Source organism: Camellia sinensis, chromosome 6 (genome assembly GCF_055761805.1).
Source record: "Camellia sinensis isolate YWXY chromosome 6, ASM5576180v1, whole genome shotgun sequence".
NCBI classification, from domain to species: domain Eukaryota; kingdom Viridiplantae; phylum Streptophyta; class Magnoliopsida; order Ericales; family Theaceae; genus Camellia; species Camellia sinensis.
The window spans coordinates 75,972,131-75,993,752 of record NC_138966.1 but is presented as its reverse complement, the minus strand read 5'-3'; the positions used below and the strand labels follow the sequence as shown (position 1 = coordinate 75,993,752).

Below are 21,622 nucleotides of genomic sequence, written 5' to 3'. Positions count from 1 at the left end.
AATTGATTATGTTTTCGAATGAGCATCTTGCATGAGATTTTCAAATGAGAAAAATTTACATTTTTGAGTATGACATGGCGTTTGCATCCATCTCACGATGATTGCTTAAAATGTATGTACTTTGACAAGATTTCCCTACTAGGCTTCATGCTCACCCCTAGTGGAACCGCTGGCAGGTAAAGATGCTGTGACCCCGCCGAAGTAGGGGCATAGGGGACTTTTGGAGCACAGGACTCAGTTACTGGTATTCTGTTTTTGACAAGCCAAGGGCTATATTTGTATGGATTTAATAACCATTCCACGTAACCTGGCATAAGCCTTGGAACTTGTAGCCCATGGCGCATTATTTTGTACCTAGTTTACTTAATTATTCTCATCACATGCTATAGATTCACATTCTAGAAAGTGTTGAATGTATAATTGTATGTGGAGCATTTTCTAAATCTCATGGGTATATTATGAAATACAAATGTGGAGATTTAGTCATTATGGATGCTATTGTTCTTGTTCATACACGAACAATGGAAATCAATGGAAATTTAGAACACATGGATGAGTACTCTGGGTTTGTCAAATGTTAATTATTTAGGGGCGTTACAGAAAAATTGGTAAGAGTGGAAATGACACAAAATATCTTAAGTTAATTTTTTTTCTTTTTGAGAAACAAAAGCCACAAATAGATACAAACGAATTCCTACTGAAGCTTTATCAAATGTGAGACAAATGTGTTCATCCTGCTTACATTGAGTTGTTCAAATAATCACGATTCCAAACAATATAATCATTAACTGCTAAACTTTGGCATAAATTTTCCGAAGTTTTTCTTGAGAGCCATAGAGTTGGTGCTACTACTACTGCAGCCAATCACGGGAACTATGTCAGGGAACAAAAGAAAAAAAGCGGGAAAAAAAAGAGGCCATGTTACTAACACCTGCCATACTTGACAGCCTAGAAATATTAAATAAATTTGCAGAAGTTTTTCTGAGACCCATATTTTATTTTTTGAACACACAAAGAAATATTAAATAAAATGCTCGAAAAGGGAGAGCCACCAGGCAATACCTTGGCAACTGCTGTGCCTGATCCCATGGCAATTCCTATGTCAGCTTTCTTTAGTGCAGGTGCATCATTTACTCCATCACCAGTCATTGCAACCTTACAATCATATAGTTTACAATTAATTTCTTGAGCAGGAAAAACACATTTCGAAAAGAAACTGGAAACGTAAATGCTTTGCACAAACAGTTGGTCAATATCTAAACAAATAGTGTAAGAAGAGTTGTGTCGCCAGTAAGTATTGCCGTTTATAAGGGCAAGCAATAGCTATGGAAAATTGGAGCAAGCGAGTTGATACTAAAAAACAGTTCCATAAGGATGACTATGAACCATCTTAAATCAGATAAGCAAGCCAAAACAAGATACCTATGAACACAATCATATTCAAGCAGGGCTTTCAAAGTTGACTAACTGATGAGCATAGACAAGGGCCCAGTAAACAACACCCAATTCATCCAACTAAAAGGGGCCTGAGCCAAAACAAGGCATGCTGAGCTCAATTCAACTCTTGATTTAAACAGAATACACATGCGTGCAATTATGATTTGTTCTACTTTCTGAAAAATTACAAAGATAAGAAATCCAAACACAGTGGAATAGGGACAGTTCTGGCTATGGTCACAACAACAAAAACAACGAAACAAAGAAACAAAACTATGATTACCTACCCCACCCATCCACTCCAAGCAGAATGAAACTAGATGGAGAGACTTATAACCATTGGGTTAGCAGATGCAGAAAGGGTTTAGTAAGTGGACTCAATCTTAGAGTTTAGTCTAACAATGCAAGCCTAACAAAACTAAACTCATAACACTTCTCACCCCCAAAAACCTAACTCACGAAGGACATATAAATGTATGCAAAACCAAAGTTAGGTTCAGCTACTACTACATGTACGATATGTCTTCATTGCACCAGAGTATCCCCATCCGTCCTTTGAGCTGGGACTAACCCATGCACATGCATAGATCACCACTAAAAAACTGCTTTACAATAGATCTGCTACAATATATCAGCATAACAGTATCATATGTACCTTGATGTAATCTTCATGAGATCCTAAATACTATACCAAGTAGAAGGATGATCAGCCACATTGTGACTAGATGAAAGCTAACTTACGGGGAGAGAGAGTAACCACAGTAGGTCAATTCACTAGTTTCAATAAATATAGCCATGAGAGCAAATATTGAAGTGGTGAGAGTGAGAGTGAGATTGAGATGACATAACACCATTTGGCTTTCTCAGAACATTCCAAGATGTGCTTTTATTTTATGGCTCCTATGCCAAGAAAGATTGGCCACTAAAGATAGGCTAAAGGAATGGGGGATGGCAGTTGAACCTAAATGTGGTCTGTAACATTCCAGAAGAATCTCAGAGCATTTATTTTTGGCATGCCCATTTACTTCCCTCATTTGAATAATGTGCTTCAGAAAAATGAGATCAGTAGATACCCTCAAAGCTGGAGTGAGGAGCTTTTTTGGACAGTCCAGTATTGTAAGAAGGATAATTTCCTAACTGCTGTTTTCAAGCTTTTAATGGCTGTTACAGTCTACCATATATGAAGGGAAAGAAATAGAAGAATCTTCACCCAAAAAAGAAATGGACCTTTGATTATGAAAGCTATTGGGGAAGATGTGAGGTTTAGAATCAGTACTTCGAGAACGGTTAAGAATAACTTTGCAAATTGGCAGATGTGTTTACAGTGGGATATTGCTGTACTGATATACTTTGATAAAAGTCGTTAGTGTACCATGCTGTCAGTTTTTTTTTTTTTTTTTTAGAACACACAACAAAAGATATTTATATTTATATCAATTCAGTACAAAGTTTAGGATTAAAAAGGGTTCTGTTTTTAGGCTTATAGTCTTTAGATGTTGTGTGAACAGTCTTGCTGTGCTTGCAACAATTTGTTTGTGCTAGGGGAATGACCCTTCTGCTGATGTACATTTTGTCTCCCACTCAGACCTACTGGACATCAGGATCATACAATCATTCTAATAACTGAGACTTAGGAGACCTACCACTTCATTTTGGTGTTGTAATGCTTCAACCAGCATCCTTTTATGAGATGGCTCAACCCTAACAAGCAGCAAAATTATGCCCGAATTACAAGATATAATCCAAAAAATTAAAATTCTCAAGAAAATAGTAAAATGACTAAAGAATTATCAAGTGTCAAGTATACCGGGTGAACAGTGTCATGCGTTGTAATGCCATTGCTTTTTGTAGTGCTGGAAGCTCTTCAAACTCAGAAGCAGTGTAAGAGTGTCCACCAAAATCTCCCATGTGATCGAAAGCACCTATCTTTTGACACAGTGATTCTGCAGTACTCTAAAGTTGCCTCTCAAGTTAGAAAAGTACCCTTGAATATTTAAAATATTAAAAAAGATTACATGATATTACAAAAAAATTAATATTGATAATTTAAGTTACCTTGTTATCCCCTGTGACCACTATAACACGTATGCCAGCTGTCATGCATGAAAGTATAGCATTTCTTACTTCTTCTCTTGGTGGATCAAGCATTCCGACCTTTAATTTTATTGAACATAAAAAAGAGTAAGAGAACAAGAAGATAAATGGCAACATGAAGACAATATCCAAATCCAAAAGATCGATTATTTTTACGCTCAACAGCGAGAAACTAAAATTAATAGAACAAAATTTGATCAACCAATCATAGTTCAATAATGACTGTCTCAAAGAGAATGTAAAGCATTTAAAACTTGTTTTACGTGCTTTTACATTGTTTATTTATCTCCCTACAAATATCTTTTCATTTTAGAGAGAACCATTTGAAACTTCTAATAAATTCTCCTTCCCTCTTTCTTTTCCTTTCTTAGATACAACCCAACCAAACAAATGAAAGGATGGGTGATACAAAGCATGACAAGAAGAAAAGTGGCAAATCAGCGGGTTTCATATGGAGTGCACCCTAGACATTATACAATCATGTTACGGTTAATTCGTCCATGTTCCAAACCCTTCCCCACTCTTCCTCTTTCTCCGTACAAAGGAAGCAAAACACTGTTCCAAAGTTACTACTCACAATCCCAATTCCCAACCCAAAATCCTTCCCCAATCAAGCATTAACCAAGCCTAATCCCTAATTATAACTGTTGGCCTACAAATTAACAATTACATCTCATAAATAGCTACTTTCCTAGAATCTTCAGTAGCCAATTCTGAAATCTTGCAGCCACAAGAATAAAACTCACATTTCATGTACAAATCCTAAAAGCTGCCATCGACCTTTTAGGATCCTAAATCCCTTACCCTAACTAGTTTCCATGACCATGACCCACCACAATTCCACTTGTAGGTATCATTAGGCTAAGTTTTCTGAAGTAATTCTTCATTAGAATAGTATGACCATCAGCTTTGTATCAGAAATGATCCTTCCTTTCCTTAAGGCCATAAGTTTTCTTTGTTTAATCTACTAACATGTTTAATAGCAAAAAGCTTTCTTCCAAGTTTGATGCCCTTTTGAAAGGTAACAAAAATACTGAAACTACCAAGGAAGATTTTGACATTGATCTCTCTCTCTCACACTCAAACCACCACCTAACAAAGCCACTAGTGGCCACCACCAACTTCACCATCGGTGGTCATCACAACTGCCTCTAAAACTTACATGCAGTAGCCACCGTCACCCAACATCTTCTCCAACTCCAACAGCAGTCTACCATCATGAGCCATCATTTCCTGTGTTGGGTACCTGGTACAACCCTCATCTTCCTCTTCCTCCCTCCTTCCCTCTTCATCAATCAAGCTCTTTCCTCTTTCTCTCCGGCTCTCGTTCACTCTCTGGAAAAAACTAATTTAAACTTGACAGATTAACAACTTAAACTCTAAAAATGACACAATTTCACCATGACCAAAGCAAATCTAATTGCATGTTGTTTATGTTTGGAGCAGCTCTACAAAAACACATCATAATATCAAAAGCTGTTAGGTCACATTTAAACAAAATATTTCTTAGTGCCACCATGCCAAATTAATAGAGCTTTGGAGTGGTTCATATTTGCAGCATTCATAATATGATATGAACAAGGTTGTTCATTATATTAGTTGTTCCCAAAGTTTTTAAGGGCAAATGCATAATGCAAGGCAAATTAGCCCTCAGGAGGTGAGGTGTAAGCCTCAAGATAATGAGGCGTTAGCATTTCAAATTTCAAATTTTTATATTTAGGACATAAATAAAGTATTTTAAAGTAGTTAAAAAGTATTAAAACTTAAATATAAAGGTGTAAATACTTTTCTCCTCAATGCATTGAACATTTCACTATCATCGAGGTGCGTACAAGCTGTCCTACTCGGTTATCAAAAGAATGAAAGAAAAAAAAAAAAAAAAAAAAAAAAAAGGTTTGTACAAGTTGTCCTAGTCGAGGTGCGTACTATAGTCGAGGTGCGTACAAGCTGTCCTACTCGGTTATCGAAGTTGAAATCGACATTCTAAACTTCAATTATTAAGCTTCTTACTTGAGCTTTAGCATTGTGTTTTCTTTCGTTGATCATTTACTTGATTTTTCCTATGAAATATAGTTACAAAAGAGGTTTTTCTTTTATGCTTAAACCATGTAGGAGACTAAGTTTAACAACAGCCCAAGACAAACTCGCCATATGCGTACTTTTCATATGTTTTTTTGTGCAAGATGCATACAAGGCACACCTTAAGGCGCATATGCCTTAGACAGTTGATGCGCGATTTTGGTAAGTGTTGCCTAAAAATCAAGGCCTTAATGCATTTCCCCTTAGCCTCACCTTGTAGAGAGCCTCAATAATGCCTTTAAAACTTTGATAGTCTGACATTGATTTAGAAGAAAAATGGCTTCACTTCCACAAGTCATAAAAAGATATTCTCTCCCATAAGCCTTAAAGCTTGTTGGGCTAATTGGTTGATTGGCCCATTTTGCAAGAGTTAGGGCAAAGCTATAGGCAAGTTTCTTTCCAAAAGACATTTAAAATCATTAGGCCTGCGGTTCAAAAAGACATGTGAAATCATTTGGTTTGGTTTACAAAAAACGGTCCAGTTCTCGATTCCAATGTTGGAGAACCATAGATGGTCAGTTCAGTTCTAGGTTAAGTATAAAGCCAAACTAACCCCACCCAAGTGCATCACTAACCAGAACAGATCCAAAACATTCCCCAATCATGCAGCAATCACGCCAAAACCATTACCCCACTTATTAGCCTTCAAATAAACAATTAAATCTCATAAAATAACAGCTTCCCTGGAACTTCAGCAGTCAATTCTGTTAATCCTGCAACCATACAATTTAGAAATCAAACAAAAATTCAACATTTTTTATCTACAAACCCCAAAAGCATTCTTTTATCTTCTACAACCTAACCCTCGCAAATTTCCATAACCAAAACCCACTCCAATTCCACTTATAATCAGCCTTACGCCAAGTTTCCTAATGTTATCATACTGCAAAGGGATTTTCAATCTTTCCTTTTCTTCTCTTCTCTTACCAACCATAGCATGCTGGACGCATGGTTCTAAATTGCAATATTGAGACACATAACGGTAACGATCGTGGTATAACAATATCGAGAGTATCAGCTATACATACCGGGATCAGCAACTCACCTAAAACTCAATACTACACATCTTCAGATGGCTTTAATCTTAACTAGTCATATTTTAATAAATATTGGGACATTTAAAAATATATTTTTCATACTGTATGAACTAATAAAATTAATGTTAATAAAAAAAAAAATGGCCACTTTTCATCAATTGAAGTTCTACAGTATGAAAACCTGCGAGAGTAAGAACCTGTCTTTCAATCCCACATCAAGTGAAAGGAGAGATGAGCAACCCAACTACAATAAAACAAAGACATCTACCAATGTACACTCAAGAGTCCCACATCGGCTAGTTACTCAAGCAACAGCCATCCCACTAGCTTTAAATAAGCCTTATAAATTATACCCATGAACAGAAAGTACTCAATCATTGGTTAGTCCGACCCGCCGCACCACATGGCTGAATGGATGACTAAAATGATTGTTTTAAATACGTAATAAAGTAAGGTTCAAAAAAAAATTATTTCAGAGATGGTGAAACACCATTACGGACTGGTTTGTAACAGCAGAAACCAGCCGGTTCAGGAGCGATTTCAGTTCACACCGGAAAATCAGTCAATATCCAAATCTGCCATCCTTAAACCAACCATTACGTTACAAACTGAATGCTTTTTAGAACCACTAATGGACTTGTGGTAAGTAGTTGCTAGAATTAATAAGAAATTTCCACCAACCACCACATACAAGTAAATGATTTACCATGTGTGTGTTTCTGCATACATAAATAAAAATATAAGCTAAGAAGCACGGACACTTCTAAGAAGGTGACGTGTTAGATACTAACACTCACCGGACAGTTCCTAACACGTGAAAGACACAAGTCCAAACATGAGCTGTTATTTTTTATAATTTTTTTAGACTCAAGTCATTTGAGGGACTCTCATTCATTGCTTAGGCACATATGAAACACATTATAAGTTTCAACAAAATAACTTTCAATTTAAAAGAAAAGAAAAACAACATAAATTTATGCCTATTAATCCATTCTCCTTTAAACTTTAGAATTCAAGGTATGTTATATATTTTTATTAAATTTGAGTGAAATATTTATAAATGACATATAATAAATATAGAAAACCATAAATTTGTGTGTTCCTCAAGTGTCGTGTTTTACATTTTTTTTAAAATTGTTATGTTGGCATGTCCGTATCGTATCACGTGTTCGTGCCTACGCTTTTTTAGTATATAAGTTAATGGATATTACGCTAGGTTTTCAAAAATATTCAATTGGATCTCATCTAAGTGGCAGGAGTTTCTGATACATAGTTATTGTAACTTGTAAGCTTACTCAAATTTATATCACGCTTGACGCTACTTTTACAAAGAAATTTATGACATAATCTCATATATACATATACCACTTGTTTTTTTCTCCATAGCGGAAAGATCTAGGACATTTCCACGGATACCTAAATTTGATGAATTTGCTAACAAGTACAATGAAAACAGTTTACCAAGCTTGCCAACTTGCAAACGAGTACAATGCTTCATTGTGAAGGGTAGCCACATTCGTGGGGTCTCAATAATAAATGAACGGGGCAATTACCAATCAGGGTTGACAAAAAAAATTTACAAATACGTGGGGGTACAACAATTTCTTGTGAAAACAAACACAATAAAATTTGCACCCCATAAAAACACCCACCCTTTCGTAAATATTTGCCCCACTTCCCACTGATTGATAGTTTCCCCTAAATTAATGAAGCATTCATGCAAATCACTCATTTTTCATTCTTTTGTTCTTTTCGTCTGATTGAAGAAATGACCATTTTTAGTAGAAAGTAGTAACAACATTCTCGAATGATGATGGGAAAATCACACAAAACATGTTGCAAGAATCTTGATGCCTAAGACTCGCCAACAATACCAATCAACAAACTATACCCAAAAAAACATACCAACCCAACAAATGTAAGGTCCTTTTCATCGTCAAAGGACACAGTTTGATGACCCATGGGCATCCTTTTCAAGGCTAGAGCAAGACATCGTAAAGTTTCCTTTCCTGCAAAACTGATCAATAAAAAATTCATATCTACACATAAGGCCAAGGGATAAAAATAAAAAATAAAAATAAAAAAGAAAGAAAGAAATAGCCATATAACAAAAACAAAAACAAAAAAAACAAAAAAAAAGAATCCAAAAAACCATATTTCTCTTAAGAAACTCGTATTATTGATTAGGACTAAAAAAACAGGTAAAATGATGCGCAAGTCAAACAGATATAAAAAATTGCAGAAGGATTGACAATGATTATAAAAGGTACCAATATATTATGTGGGAAACCAAACCAGTAACCAATCAAACAGAGGACCATTGTCTGTATTTGGCCAACATCATGATCATTACAATGGAATAGCACACGAACAACCAGCAAAATTGGAAAATCAAATCAGTGGGATCTAATTGTCTCCTGATATCAATAATCCGTGTCACAGATACAGATTGGATTTCTCTTTATACAATCAAGAGTCATTCTCTTCCACCTTTGAACATAATTTAATGTTTCAGTTTTTTAATTCCTCCAAACTTCAGCTTAATGTCAGATTTTGGTCTGATTCAAAATTTCAATCTTTAAAAATATACAAGGTATGAAATATTCAATATATACTATATACATGAAAAATATGAATAATAAAATAATAATAATACAAAGGATGAGGTTAAACTCCATCTAGTAACCGTCTATATGCTAGGGACCATTGCTTGATGAAGTGGTTAAAGCTGTGACTGCCAAACGTGAGATTGTAGGTCAAGTCTGACCGTTTTGAGCAAGCAACTTTGAGAAAATTATGCCAAGTGTTAGGTCTTCTGTAGCAACAATTAGGAATAACCTTTTTTCAATTGTGTAATACGCTTGCATAGAATAAAGGTGAGGCCAAAAGTAAATATAAAGGGCACGAAGAAAAAACTTTGCAATTCATTAAGGCCACATACAAAAAACACAAAATGAAATTAAGGGTTAAAAGTGGAATAAAAAAAATAAAAAATGAAGTAGTTAACAGCTAGAAGACCCAAATGTATCATTACAACACAAGCACAACTTAAAAGTGTCCAAGATTATAATCATTTCAAGAACGAACTATTGAGAAATGTAATTTAAAGAAATTTTAAAAAATAAAAATAAAAACTTTAGGTGAATCCCATCAGTAAGGTTCAACACACTTTTAATTTGAAAGGTAACTAATTAAGCAGACAAAAAGAAATGAGTGAGGGAACACAACACTATAAAACAGTACCAGAATTTTCAATAAAAGGCTAGAACTATATGCATATGTCATGGAAAAATAAAAGTCAAAATCTGCAAAAATTGGAAAATGGTTGGTTTCAATTCTAACTCACTAGGGATCAATTCAAACCAAGTAAAAATCAGTTTTTTTCGGCCTGGTAAAGTCTCATTTTATAATTATTTTAATAAAGTTAGTTTCCTATATGATAATTTATAAGTGCTGGAAGTTTTATCCCAAAAAATAAAAAATAAATAAATAAAATGACAACCGAAAAATCTAGTTTTGGTAAGTTTTATTCTCAGACCAGTCAGTTCATTTTTTCTTTTTTAAAACAAAAACTGACCAAAACCCACAGTCTATGTTATTCCCAACCATCCACCCTTGCACCATTAAGTCAATCCCAATCGTCCCTTTCACTACTTAGCCTCACCTCAGTCCTTATTTCCCTGTCTCACTCTTAGAGACTACAGTTGAAAGATGATGCCTCATCTGGTTGTCTGTCTTGCAGTTTATCCAGCCAACCTCTCTCTCAATGTCACTCTCCCTCTTCTCCATTAACATCTCACAAATCCATCTCTATCTCAAATCTCACCACGGCTGCTCAACATCTCTTGCCCACCAGTGACTTATTTTCTTTGTAGACATCTCACATCGGCATCTACATCTCAAATCTCACCTTGACTACTCAAGGTCTCTCCTTCACCAGTGACTGATCTTCTTCATTGATATCTCAGATTTCACATCAATCACTCGATGTCTCCGACTCACTTGACATCTCTCCCTCACCAGTGAATGATTATTTCTGTCATCCTAAGGTAATTTCAAAACCCTTGTTTTACTTAAATCTATTAATTTTTGAGTCCTTAATTGTAAGCCCTAATTTTAAAAGCCCAATTTTTTAAAATCCCTAGTCTCCAATTTTGGGTAGCGTTTGGTAGAGTTTTCTATATATGATTTGAGAATAAGAGTTGTATTTTGAGTTTGTGAGTTTTGGAATTATGATTTGAGTGTGGAAAATTTGTTTGGTGAATGAGTTTTGAAAAGAGTTTTGGATTGATTGGGAAATTTTTGATGTGACATATGATATTTGATACAAAAACTTACAATTCATAACCAAACACACAACTTAAAATTCTATTCAAAACTCATAAAAAAAATTAAAAATTGAGAATTTTTTTTTATTTAAATATAAAAAATAACATGTGCCAATTGTAATAAAAAAAAAAAAAAAAAAAAATCATTGTACCGGTCAACCGGCCGGACATCTGGGAGGACGATCGGTTAGCCCAAATTTTCCCACCTTCGACAGAGTTTTCAAAAGTGGATGTAGAATTAATTTTTGAAAATGGCAACCAAACATCAAGCACAAATTAAGAGGTAGAAATACATTTTCAAAACTCTTCCAAACAAAGCCCCCCATTTTGAAAAACTTGAGACTATACTTCACTGGCTGACGAAGGGGAATAGGGATTTCCTGCAAGTTGAAGCTCCATGTGATTTTTAATGATTTGCAATTTTTTGTATTGATCTAACAAATTATGTTTTACCTGTTTTTTTTTTAGCTAATGTGGTTTTAATGCATGTAGAAACTACTATTTTATTGAATTAAATAATGTTTAACTTGGAGGTTTTTTATCAATGTAGAGTAGGCCAATTTTTATTTGTAAGTTCTTTTGCTAATTAAAAAAACCAACAAACTACAAAACCGAAACAACCAACTGAATACAAACTGACAGGTTCAGTTCATCACCTCTTCAATTAGCTTTGGTTCCTTAGTAAACACAACCGACACAATCAGTTCGGTGATCATTTTGGCTAAAAACCAACCACCCCAAACCGATTACACCCTTATATTTTATGTTTGTAGTTGGGAGTATGTGGTAACCTTTTGAAATTTTTAGACAAGTTGCAGGGGTCGCCCTATTAGTCAAGTTATGTAAATTGATTTTTTTCATGGGTCTCTTTCGCTTTTAATAGGTTTTGCAAGCCAAAAGTCTTAGTTTCCAAATAGGCAGATAAATCCCACTAGGAAGAGTTCTCTAAAGTCTATGGACAGCAATTAGAATTTAATTTAATAAAGAACAAGTGTAAGAGAATTTAGCTCTCTTGGTAAATGTGTGATGCAAACCTGGCAATTCTAATCCTAGGTGTAATGCCTGTGAGAATCCAAGTATGAACTTGCTCCCATACTCACCCAAGAAAAGGCTAAAATTGTAACGAGAAGACCTTCTGTTTGAAAAACAGATTAAGGTGTGGTGGAATCAAATACTGAATTTGAAGGAGGAATCATGAAGACAAAGGAAACCAAAGTGAATGAGCATCTTAATGCTCTTCAACTTACTAATCAATCCAAGGATGTTTATCTACAACTAAACTGACGATTGATTTTGTCATGCCACAAATTCAGTAATATAATTGTAAAGAACAATCAACCATTGTCTTCCTTGCAATCCCAAACTTAAAATAAATAAATAATTAATAAAATTGTAGTCTCAACTTCGTAATTTTACCCTGCCATGAATGCAATTACAAAAGTTGTGGATTCATTTACTCTAATGCTTCAAAAGTCATGGTTTGAGTTTTTGGCTCTGTTTGGTTCCATTCTGGAATCATGATTCTGCCCTCATATTGCAACCCTCTGTTTGATTATAGTTTTCAAAATATGATTCCAAATCACATTTCAAAACACATTTGAAAACATGTTTAGTAACCAGAGAGTTTTTGAATTTTTTAGTCTACCCAGTCGTTTGCCTAGACATCCTCCCGAACATTTGGCCGGTTGACCGAAACAGTGCTTTTTTTCTTTTTTTGCAATTGCCTACTGTTATTTGAAAAAAATATATATATATATTATATTTGTTTTTGATATTTTTTAAATATAGAAATTAGTTTTTTTAGCAAAATGGCAAATTATTTGGCCATTAAATTAATTTGTCATAGTAATTTTTTAAAAATAAAAAAACATTTTTAAACAAAACAATTAAAAAAAATTTCAATCAAATATACAATCAAAAGTAATTTTAAAGCACTAGCTAAATATTTTTTTTTAACAAAAAATAATATATATTTTTTAATATTATAAATAAAAAATATTTTAGGAATTTTTTGAATTTTTAAAATAAAAATATTTATTTTTTTCAATAATTATTTTTTTGAGTTGAATTTTAAAAAGAGTTTGCTTATGCGCTTTGAATAGAAATTTCAATAGAATTTTGAGTTGTGTGTTTGGTTATGAGTTATAAGTTTTTTAATTAAGTTTTGAAAACTCTTTTCAAAATTCATAACCAAACAACTTTTCTTGTTTCAAAACTCATTTCAAAAATTCAAAACTCAATTTAAAACTCATAACCAAACAAATTTTCGGTTTTCAAATCATGATTCAACAACTCACAAACTCAAAATACAACTCCATTCTCAAATCACGATTTTAAAACTAAACCAAATGCTACCTTTGTTTTTCTTTTCTTTTTTTTTCTTCTTTTTTTTTTCCTAACAAGGGGAGAATGACACAGATAATAAGATCAACAACAGGAAAAATTAAATAAGCAAAAGAATTTGGAAATTGGTTAATTTCAAGTCGAATGCACATAATGATGCGGAACATGACATGGAGATTTTATTTATTTGTAATTTTATATTTATTTTTTATTGATAGTTAATTAGGATCTTAGTATATTTAGTTACTGATTTTACTAAAGATTAGGTTTCCAAATAATGTTATGATTTAGTTTCCTACTTTAAATTTGGGTTTCAAGCCTATATATATTAGGTCTTTACAATGTAATCTTTAACTTTGAATTAGCAGATAGCATATGCAATGCTTGTGCAATTCAAGTAAGTAACAATAAAAATAAATAACAAAGAAATTAATATCGCAATGTGTGTTGCTTAAGTGGTAAGACTTTCTTTCCTAAAGTCAAGGTCAAAGTTTCAAGTCTTGTGCACATCTCTATGTAACTTTTTTGTTTTATATAGAGAAATGAGAGACACATGGCATAAGGAGAAGCAAGCAAAAGCTTAGACGCCATGTAAAATTTAATGTATAAAGAGAAATAGAGAGAGAATAAATTGTATGTATTATTGATTGATTTATATTGATCTCTATTACAATGATTCATGATTCCTATATATAGAAGAGGATGAGTGTGTAGTAGGTAAGGAGTAGGTGAAGTGGAGGTGGTAGTGGTGTAGTGGGTTAGGTTTAGTGGAGTAGGTGAGGTGGTAGTGGTGTAGTGGGTTAGGTTTAGTGGAGTAGGTTTAAGTGGGTGAAGTAGGTGGAGAGTGGGTGAAGTAGTGGGTTAGGTTTAGTGGAGTAGTTTAAGTGGGTGAAGTAGGTGGAGAGTAGGTGGATTTTAACAGCCCCCGCAAACTCAAGGGGGATAGGAACTAACCAACTTGAGTTTGGAGAGAGTAACAAAACAAGAAAATACATAAAAATAAAAGAGGATAAGAGACACTGTATGGTCGTGTCAGACCATTGGTGAAGACACTGGATGGTGGTGTCATAACGTTGTAGAGGACACTGTATGGGGGTGTCATAACCATGTAGAGGACACTGTATGGTGGTGTCATAACGGTGTAGAAGACACTGGATGATTGTGTCAGACCAATGTAGAAGACAGTTTATGGGGTCATGTCGGACCGTTGTAGCAGACAATGTTGTGACAGTTGTTGTGACAGTTTACAGAGTCTTGCTGGACCCTTGTAGAAACTAACCGGAATCAATGTCGGTACAGTTTACAGAGTCTTGTCGGACCCATAAAGGAGCTAACCGGAATCAAATGTCGGGACAGTTTACAGAGTCTTGTCGGACCCCTAAAAAGTCGCACCCTCAAAAGGTGTGCCCAATCTTTCAAAAGGCGTGCCATCAAAAGGCGTGCCCAATCCATAAAAAGACGTGCCATCAAAAGGCGTGCCCAATCCATAAAAAGACGTGCCATCAAAAGTTGCGCCCTCAAAAGGCGCGCCCACTTCATCAAAAGTCGTGCCCGACAGAAAGCGTCGAGCCATCAAAAGGTGAGCCGGAGACGCGGCGAGGCACGTGAGCGACAAAGTGGCGTGTCGGCCGCGTCGTCAGTGTCGATATAAACCAATGCGGAGGCTGTGCTTGAGGCAGAAGCGAAGAAAAAAAAAACTGGGAAAAAACTTCTGAAAAACTCTTCATTTTCTGAGAGAGATATTCGTTTTTCTGAGAGATTGCCTCTAAGAGCTGCAAATCTTGAAACACTCCCCTTCCGAACATTATCAGTCTGAAATTGCTATTTCGCTGAAACACTCAGCAACCCAAAAAACATGGCCTCTTCTTCCCGTTCAGCTACCCAGAATATGGCCTCTTCATCCCGTGGTCTACTCACTCTCTTTCCCGACCTCAACGAGTCAACAAGAGAGATAACTGGTGCGGAGGCCCGTGAACCTCAACCAAACACCTCTGGTTTTGCTCCGTTGAACTTTCCGATGCGGTCGGTGGAGCAAAGAATGGCAGTGCAGTCGGATGTGGAGGCCAATCAGTATACATTGAAGTCATGTGTGGAAACCATGACTGCGGTTACAAATTTGTCGAACCGGCTGCAGAGTAGGACAAATGAGGTGCAGCAGTTAAACGCCCAACTGGCTCTGCTCCAACGCATGTATAAGGATGCGCGAGCAGAGTTAAGTGTGCTAAAGGCGGAAAATAAGGAGCTGAAGCGGAAGGCCACCGTGATGTTCCGATTTGGAGGTCCACCGTATGCTGTAGTGGAGGAGCAGGGAGGAGGCAACTTGCTTGGTGGTCTAGGAAGCACGGAGGCAACACCGGCAAGGACCACCCAGGACGGAGGCAAGAAGAAAAGACCGGCGGCTGAGTAGAGAAGAAAAATCCCACTGTGGGTGTGGTAGTTTTGTTTTTGTTTGTGTGGGTTTTTTTTTTTTTTTTTTTTTTTTTTTTGTGTGTGATCGGGGTTGATCCCCTGATATGAATAAAATGACAAGGTTGTGGAATGTTGCTGGTGTTATTTTGTGGTGTTGTTTTGTTTAATAAGAAAAATAAAATAAAAGAAAATAATGGATAAAGAAAATAAAGAAAAATATTTGTGGATGGGTGATAAGAAAAACAGCAGTGTGATTTTTTTTTTTTTTTTTTTTTTTTGGTGGAATATAAAATAAATAATAATAAGAGAATGGAAAACGGGTGATGCTTACTAACAAGGGATAGGGAAAATATATTATAATAAAATATATATATATATTAAAATAAAAGAAAAGGGTGAAAGAACGTGGATGAAATAAATTAAGAAAAAGGAGAGATATGATTAAAGTGGGTGCATGATGATGATGTTGGGTCCATGGAGAGAGAGAGAGAGGGATGTCCAAGAAGCTTGTGCTTTTGATAGTTACACATTACCCAAGCTGTATGTGAAGATGCATGTTACTGTCTTACACTTCTGCAGGCTTGGTATTCTTTGTGGGGCACTTGCAACACGTGACATTGAAAATTGTATTCGAAAATGATGACATCTCCAACATGAAACGTCTTGGAAGCAGCCCAGGCCTTGTAATCAATATTCCCAATGATGGTTCAACCAGCGGAGTCCCCAACCTTGTACACTGCTGCCATTGAAACCTTCAAGCCAGCAAACATGGCTACCAACAACAGAGCCACAGCTCTACACCCCACACCCAAATCCATGGCTAAGAGAGAGAGCAAATCGGGAAAAAAAAAAAAAAAAAAAACAGCAGTGACGAGCAGAAAAGCAGCGCCAGAAACGCCAACGACGACGACGAGTAAGAGTACAACCACGGATATGTGAGAGGCGAGGTGAACGGCGATAGAGGCTAGACGATGATGCGGGTGCCGCCGCCGACATAGCGGAGGAGGGGTGTAAGAAAATGTTGAAGAAGTCAAGGTATGTGTAGAAAATAAGCGGAATAGGTTGAGGTCCGGCGGGCGGCCAAGGCGAGGTTGCCGCCCGCCGGTGAAGCGAGAAATACTAAGGTCTTAACCTTGCTCTGATACCATGTAAAATTTAATGTATAAAGAGAAATAGAGAGAGAATAAATTGTATGTATTATTGATTGATTTATATTGATCTCTATTACAATGATTCATGATTCCTATATATATAAGAGGATGAGTGTGTAGTAGGTAAGGAGTAGGTGAAGTGGAGGTGGTAGTGGTGTAGTGGGTTAGGTTTAGTGGAGTAGGTGAGGTGGTAGTGGTGTAGTGGGTTAGGTTTAGTGGAGTAGGTTTAAGTGGGTGAAGTAGGTGGAGAGTGGGTGAAGTAGTGGGTTAGGTTTAGTGGAGTAGGTTTAAGTGGGTGAAGTAGGTGGAGAGTAGGTGGATTTTAACACGCCAAATCCAACCTTCATTTAATATAATAGTATAGATAGATAATCAGATGAGGGTTACCTATACGGAGATAAGAAATTTTTATAATTTTGCCCATAAATTAGATTTCCTATCTTTGAAATTTTTTAACTTTCTGAACATGAGTTGTAAGGGTTGCCTATTCATGGATCCTATTTGGTTTTTGATAGGCTTTCGAAGTCACTACCAACATATGAAGACAATCCTTAATATGGAAGTCAGAAGTAATTCAAAGTTCAAACCTGTAATCACAACTACAACATCACAGCCCTGCATTGTCATCTCTGGTGTTGCAGACTCAAGACTGTCATATTTTTCTATGAGCTGCACAACTTAAAAAATCTGCTTCAATATGCCTACCACAAAACTTTCACGCTATGAGGCATCTACTCTACAAGCATTTGAGCGTATGCAAAAGTGTTCATATCTTCTACAAATTTTTCTCAGAGAAGTGAAGTACATTCAAACAAGTAGTATTAGAAAAAGGAAGCTAAACCAAATGTAACATTCCTAACTTCAATATGGAGAAGCTTAAGATGATTTGACCAGTAAAATAAACTTATAATTGACATAAATAATCAATCAAGGAATGTAGAGGGTGCTTTTAAATTTGATGTAAAATTAAAGAAAGCAATGGTAAGAAATATTATAGATATAATGTACACGATCCACATATTTTAGGTTTGTCAAGTTTAATAGCCATCAAATCCATAAATTCACACAATTGGAGCATGTTGTTTGGCATTTTTGGTGAGAAACTGAATTCCGGCCTCTTAAGTAAGAAATTCACTTCCTTCAAAGAAGGAACTCGCTCCCAAATAAGATAGAACCTCTCAAACATACAAATCTCAAAGAAACAAAAGAAAAACAACTCAACCTTATTCTAGTACTTTCTATTTACACAATATTTATTTATACTTAACAAAGACAATTTGTAGTTGACATCAATCTCTAATGTTTATTCATATTTAACACATATTATAATCATGTAGAAAAAAATAATTGTTAAAATATATTTATATATTTAATATATAAAATGTTCCTATATAGGTGCTCCCAACCTTAGAGACTTCTATATACTCTCACTCTCCCACCACTTCCTCGACTCCTACTTCGTGCAATAATGTGTGAACTGAGTGATGCCTGCTATGGTCTTACAATTATTGGACTGTTGGGGGTCTAAGAAGCACGAACATTCTAAGAAGTCTCCATGTCAGACACGGACACTCTTTTCTATGTTTTCCATAATTCAAAATAAAAATCTAAATTTCGGACAAGTGTCCAACAATCATTTTGTAATGTGTCCATCACTTCTTGGTCATGTCTATCACTGGAAAATAAACATGAGACCAACACTTGTTGAACATTTGCAAACACATGACATTCAAAGTTTGAGAATTTCACAAAAATATCTTATAATGCCCTTAAAGAAATGTATAATTATTAAGAAATGTCCTATAGAAGTTGCACATAAAATTAAATGAAAAATAAAAAATGTAAGAGAATTAGATACGAAATTTATTTGGTATAAAGTAATTATTTAATTTTGTATATATTACGCACATATATAACTATATAATCTAAATATATTCCTAGATAATATAATATCAAGATATAATTATTTGTGGCGTGTCCGAACCGTGTCCATGTCCTACTTTTGTAGAATTTGCCATGTCAACGTGTTTGTGTTGTGTAATATCCTTGCCCCATGTCTGTGTCTATGCTTCACTGTTGGGAACAACTAAGAGTTTTATGAGTCTTCTTGCTATTAGATTTTAAAGGAGGGAGGGTAATTAGTTGTGTAACCCTTGTACCTTTAGCCTTCTTGTTTTGTGTAAGCCTGAAACCCATACTAGTCAAAAAAAATAATTGCATACATATGATATATATAAATATAAACAGCTATATCTATGTGTTTGTGGATGTATCGGTGTATGTAAATAGGTAAAAGTTCTTGGTATGAATATAGAGGGAAGCAAACCCAACCTGTGAAATCTGGACTCTAACTCAGTTCGAATATTTGCAGTTAGTGGAACAGTGGAACCATCATCATTGCAGAGGATACTTGTACATCTAGAAATGATACTCTCTGGAGCACCTTTTGAAAACATAATCTCCATCTGCTTGCGACTACAAAGGACAGTCATCATCTTCCGATCATGAGAAAATTCCAAAAGAGAGACCTGCAGGGTATCAGATTCACAAGCATGATTTGACAAGGAGAGATCAAAAATTTAAGCGAAGCAAATGTTTATCACTAGATCTACAAGATCCATTTATTGAGGCTTCATTCCGTTCTGTGTGAAATACATCCCAATCAAGAACTCCAAGAATTTTTTGCTTTATGTTCAATTCAACTCTCAACCTTCTTTTCTAGGTTCATGGATATTGAATCAATCAACGCACCACTAAATGTTTAATCGAACAAGTACCTTTTGGAACATCACTACAACTCTAGCAAATAAAAGTGCATGTACCAATTTTGACAAAGAAAATTAGAAGTCTCTATCTCTCCAATATTGAGCTGCATCCTTAACATGCACAATGACACACTCCCTGACCCATGTCTGAACAACAACCAAAAGTAACCTATTATTTTTGAACTTTTTAGAACCGGGACACACTGGAAACATATGGGACACACATGGCCATAAAGACACATAAAACATATTGCATAACAAAAAAAACTTGCTACTCAATTATATAATAAAAACAAATTAGATTTATACCAATTTATTTCTGCTTTAAACTTCTTTTAATTTTTGGAATTCTAAAGTGCAAAACTTCAAATTATGTTTATAAATAAAGCTTTCTAAGATAGATATTAGGACTTCTGTTTACACTTCCTTTCAAATATGTAGGTATAGGGAAAACAATTTCTTACTATTTGTTATAATAAAATATAAATGTATTTGAATTGTAAAAAGTGATGAAATAGCTTCATTTTCATTTACACACCTAAAATATATTTTATTTGTTGTCATATCCTTGCCGAGTCTGTCCTGATTTCTAATAATAATAATAATAAAATTGTCGTGTCAAGTGTGTCCATATCGCCTTGATATGTGTCCTGTGTCCAGCCTCAATGCCACAGAAAAACAAACATGAAAGATCAAACCAAAATTGTATACTTTTCTCAAGAGCTTGTCATAATCTCATACACAACAAACTCACATTCTTCATTTCTCTAAGAAAAAAAATAACCGTTACATTTGATAACAATAACAATTCAAGAGCAACCAGTACGAACTAGAGTTGGAAAGTTGACAATATTGTAAATTACAAGGCAAATGATGACTAACAACTATACTGCCATGATTGTATACTGAAATGTAGTTTCTCTCATTCAAACATGTAAAATGTTAACATATGATACAAAGAAAGGAAGAATGACAATATGATCTTTATCACTGTTGAATAGTTTAGAATTATTATTACCTATGCAGTTGAAACTCCAGAGTTTCTAATATTATTAGGGAGAATAAAAAACCAATGGACACTAACTGCATCATCTAAGGATGGCGACATGGACACAGACACAAACACGCAACACGGATATGATACGATGCAAAAACACCGACACATGAAATGCAGGACAATACATGGCCAGAACACAGCAAAAAATATACTTCTAATTTTCCGTGTGAAAAATATGAATATTTTATCAACATAACATTTACATAACAATTAAATTCCATTAAAACCGACAACCACAATGTTGATTATCCTGTAGCCACCTTTGCCGAAAGGCTTATACAGCAATAGTTTCTTTCCAGTGACTCTCTCTCTCTCTCTATTGGCCAGCTATGTCCACCCCACGTCAAAAAAAGGACACATGTCCTCGGCAAGACCAGGAAAAAAAAGGGGAAAATAAATAAATAAACACAACAAAAATTGGTACACACCCTAAGGTGTGTCCAACAGTTTGTCAGACACATGTACAGGTGCCCCGTTGGAGTGTCTATGCTTCCAGTTCATCAATACTGGCTGTCATTTCGTAAACAAACACACAAATAACACGGAAAAAGGGAGGAAAATCACTGCAAAAATTGGAAAGGGAGCACGCTAAGCCAAGTTGCCAATAGTCTATCATACTGGCCCACTTCAACAATCATTATAAGTGTTGCAAAGATTAGATTCCTTAGAATTCGGGGTACATCATACTCAGCAAATAAAAAATCAAACAGCTACCATATGTAGAAGCAAACCTTTTTAAATTGGTCTTCCCAGTAATGATTGCAGTAAGAAGCTCGTTCATGCTTGCTCAGCATATTCAGAGCAGAAGGCATAGAATCAAAGCCAGGAAGACCAACCTGGAAACAACAATGACATGAAAACATTTGTACCTTATAATTCACAGTCAAATTAACAGCGAGTAAGCTGATGATAGACAGGTGAA

General features: G+C 35.3%; 1 protein-coding gene across 3 annotated transcripts in view; it reads right to left on the bottom strand.

Annotated features, from left to right (window-relative positions):
• LOC114284049 (calcium-transporting ATPase 3, endoplasmic reticulum-type-like) overlaps positions 1-21,622 on the bottom strand; it is a 95,701-nt gene that overhangs the window by 34,477 nt on the left and 39,602 nt on the right. For all 3 annotated transcript variants that reach the window (XR_014332471.1, XR_014332470.1, XM_082874006.1), the window contains exons 18-24: positions 21,432-21,536; positions 19,210-19,406; positions 8,553-8,664; positions 3,493-3,591; positions 3,245-3,390; positions 3,081-3,138; positions 1,063-1,155 (exon numbers count right to left, since the gene is read on the bottom strand). Coding sequence is in view for 1 of the 3 variants with exons in the window: in XM_082874006.1 (XP_082730132.1) it covers positions 1,063-1,155; positions 3,081-3,138; positions 3,245-3,390; positions 3,493-3,591; positions 8,553-8,664; positions 19,210-19,406; positions 21,432-21,536 (810 nt within the window). In the remaining 2 variants the exon portion in view is untranslated. The remainder of the gene's footprint in view (positions 1-1,062; positions 1,156-3,080; positions 3,139-3,244; positions 3,391-3,492; positions 3,592-8,552; positions 8,665-19,209; positions 19,407-21,431; positions 21,537-21,622) is intronic.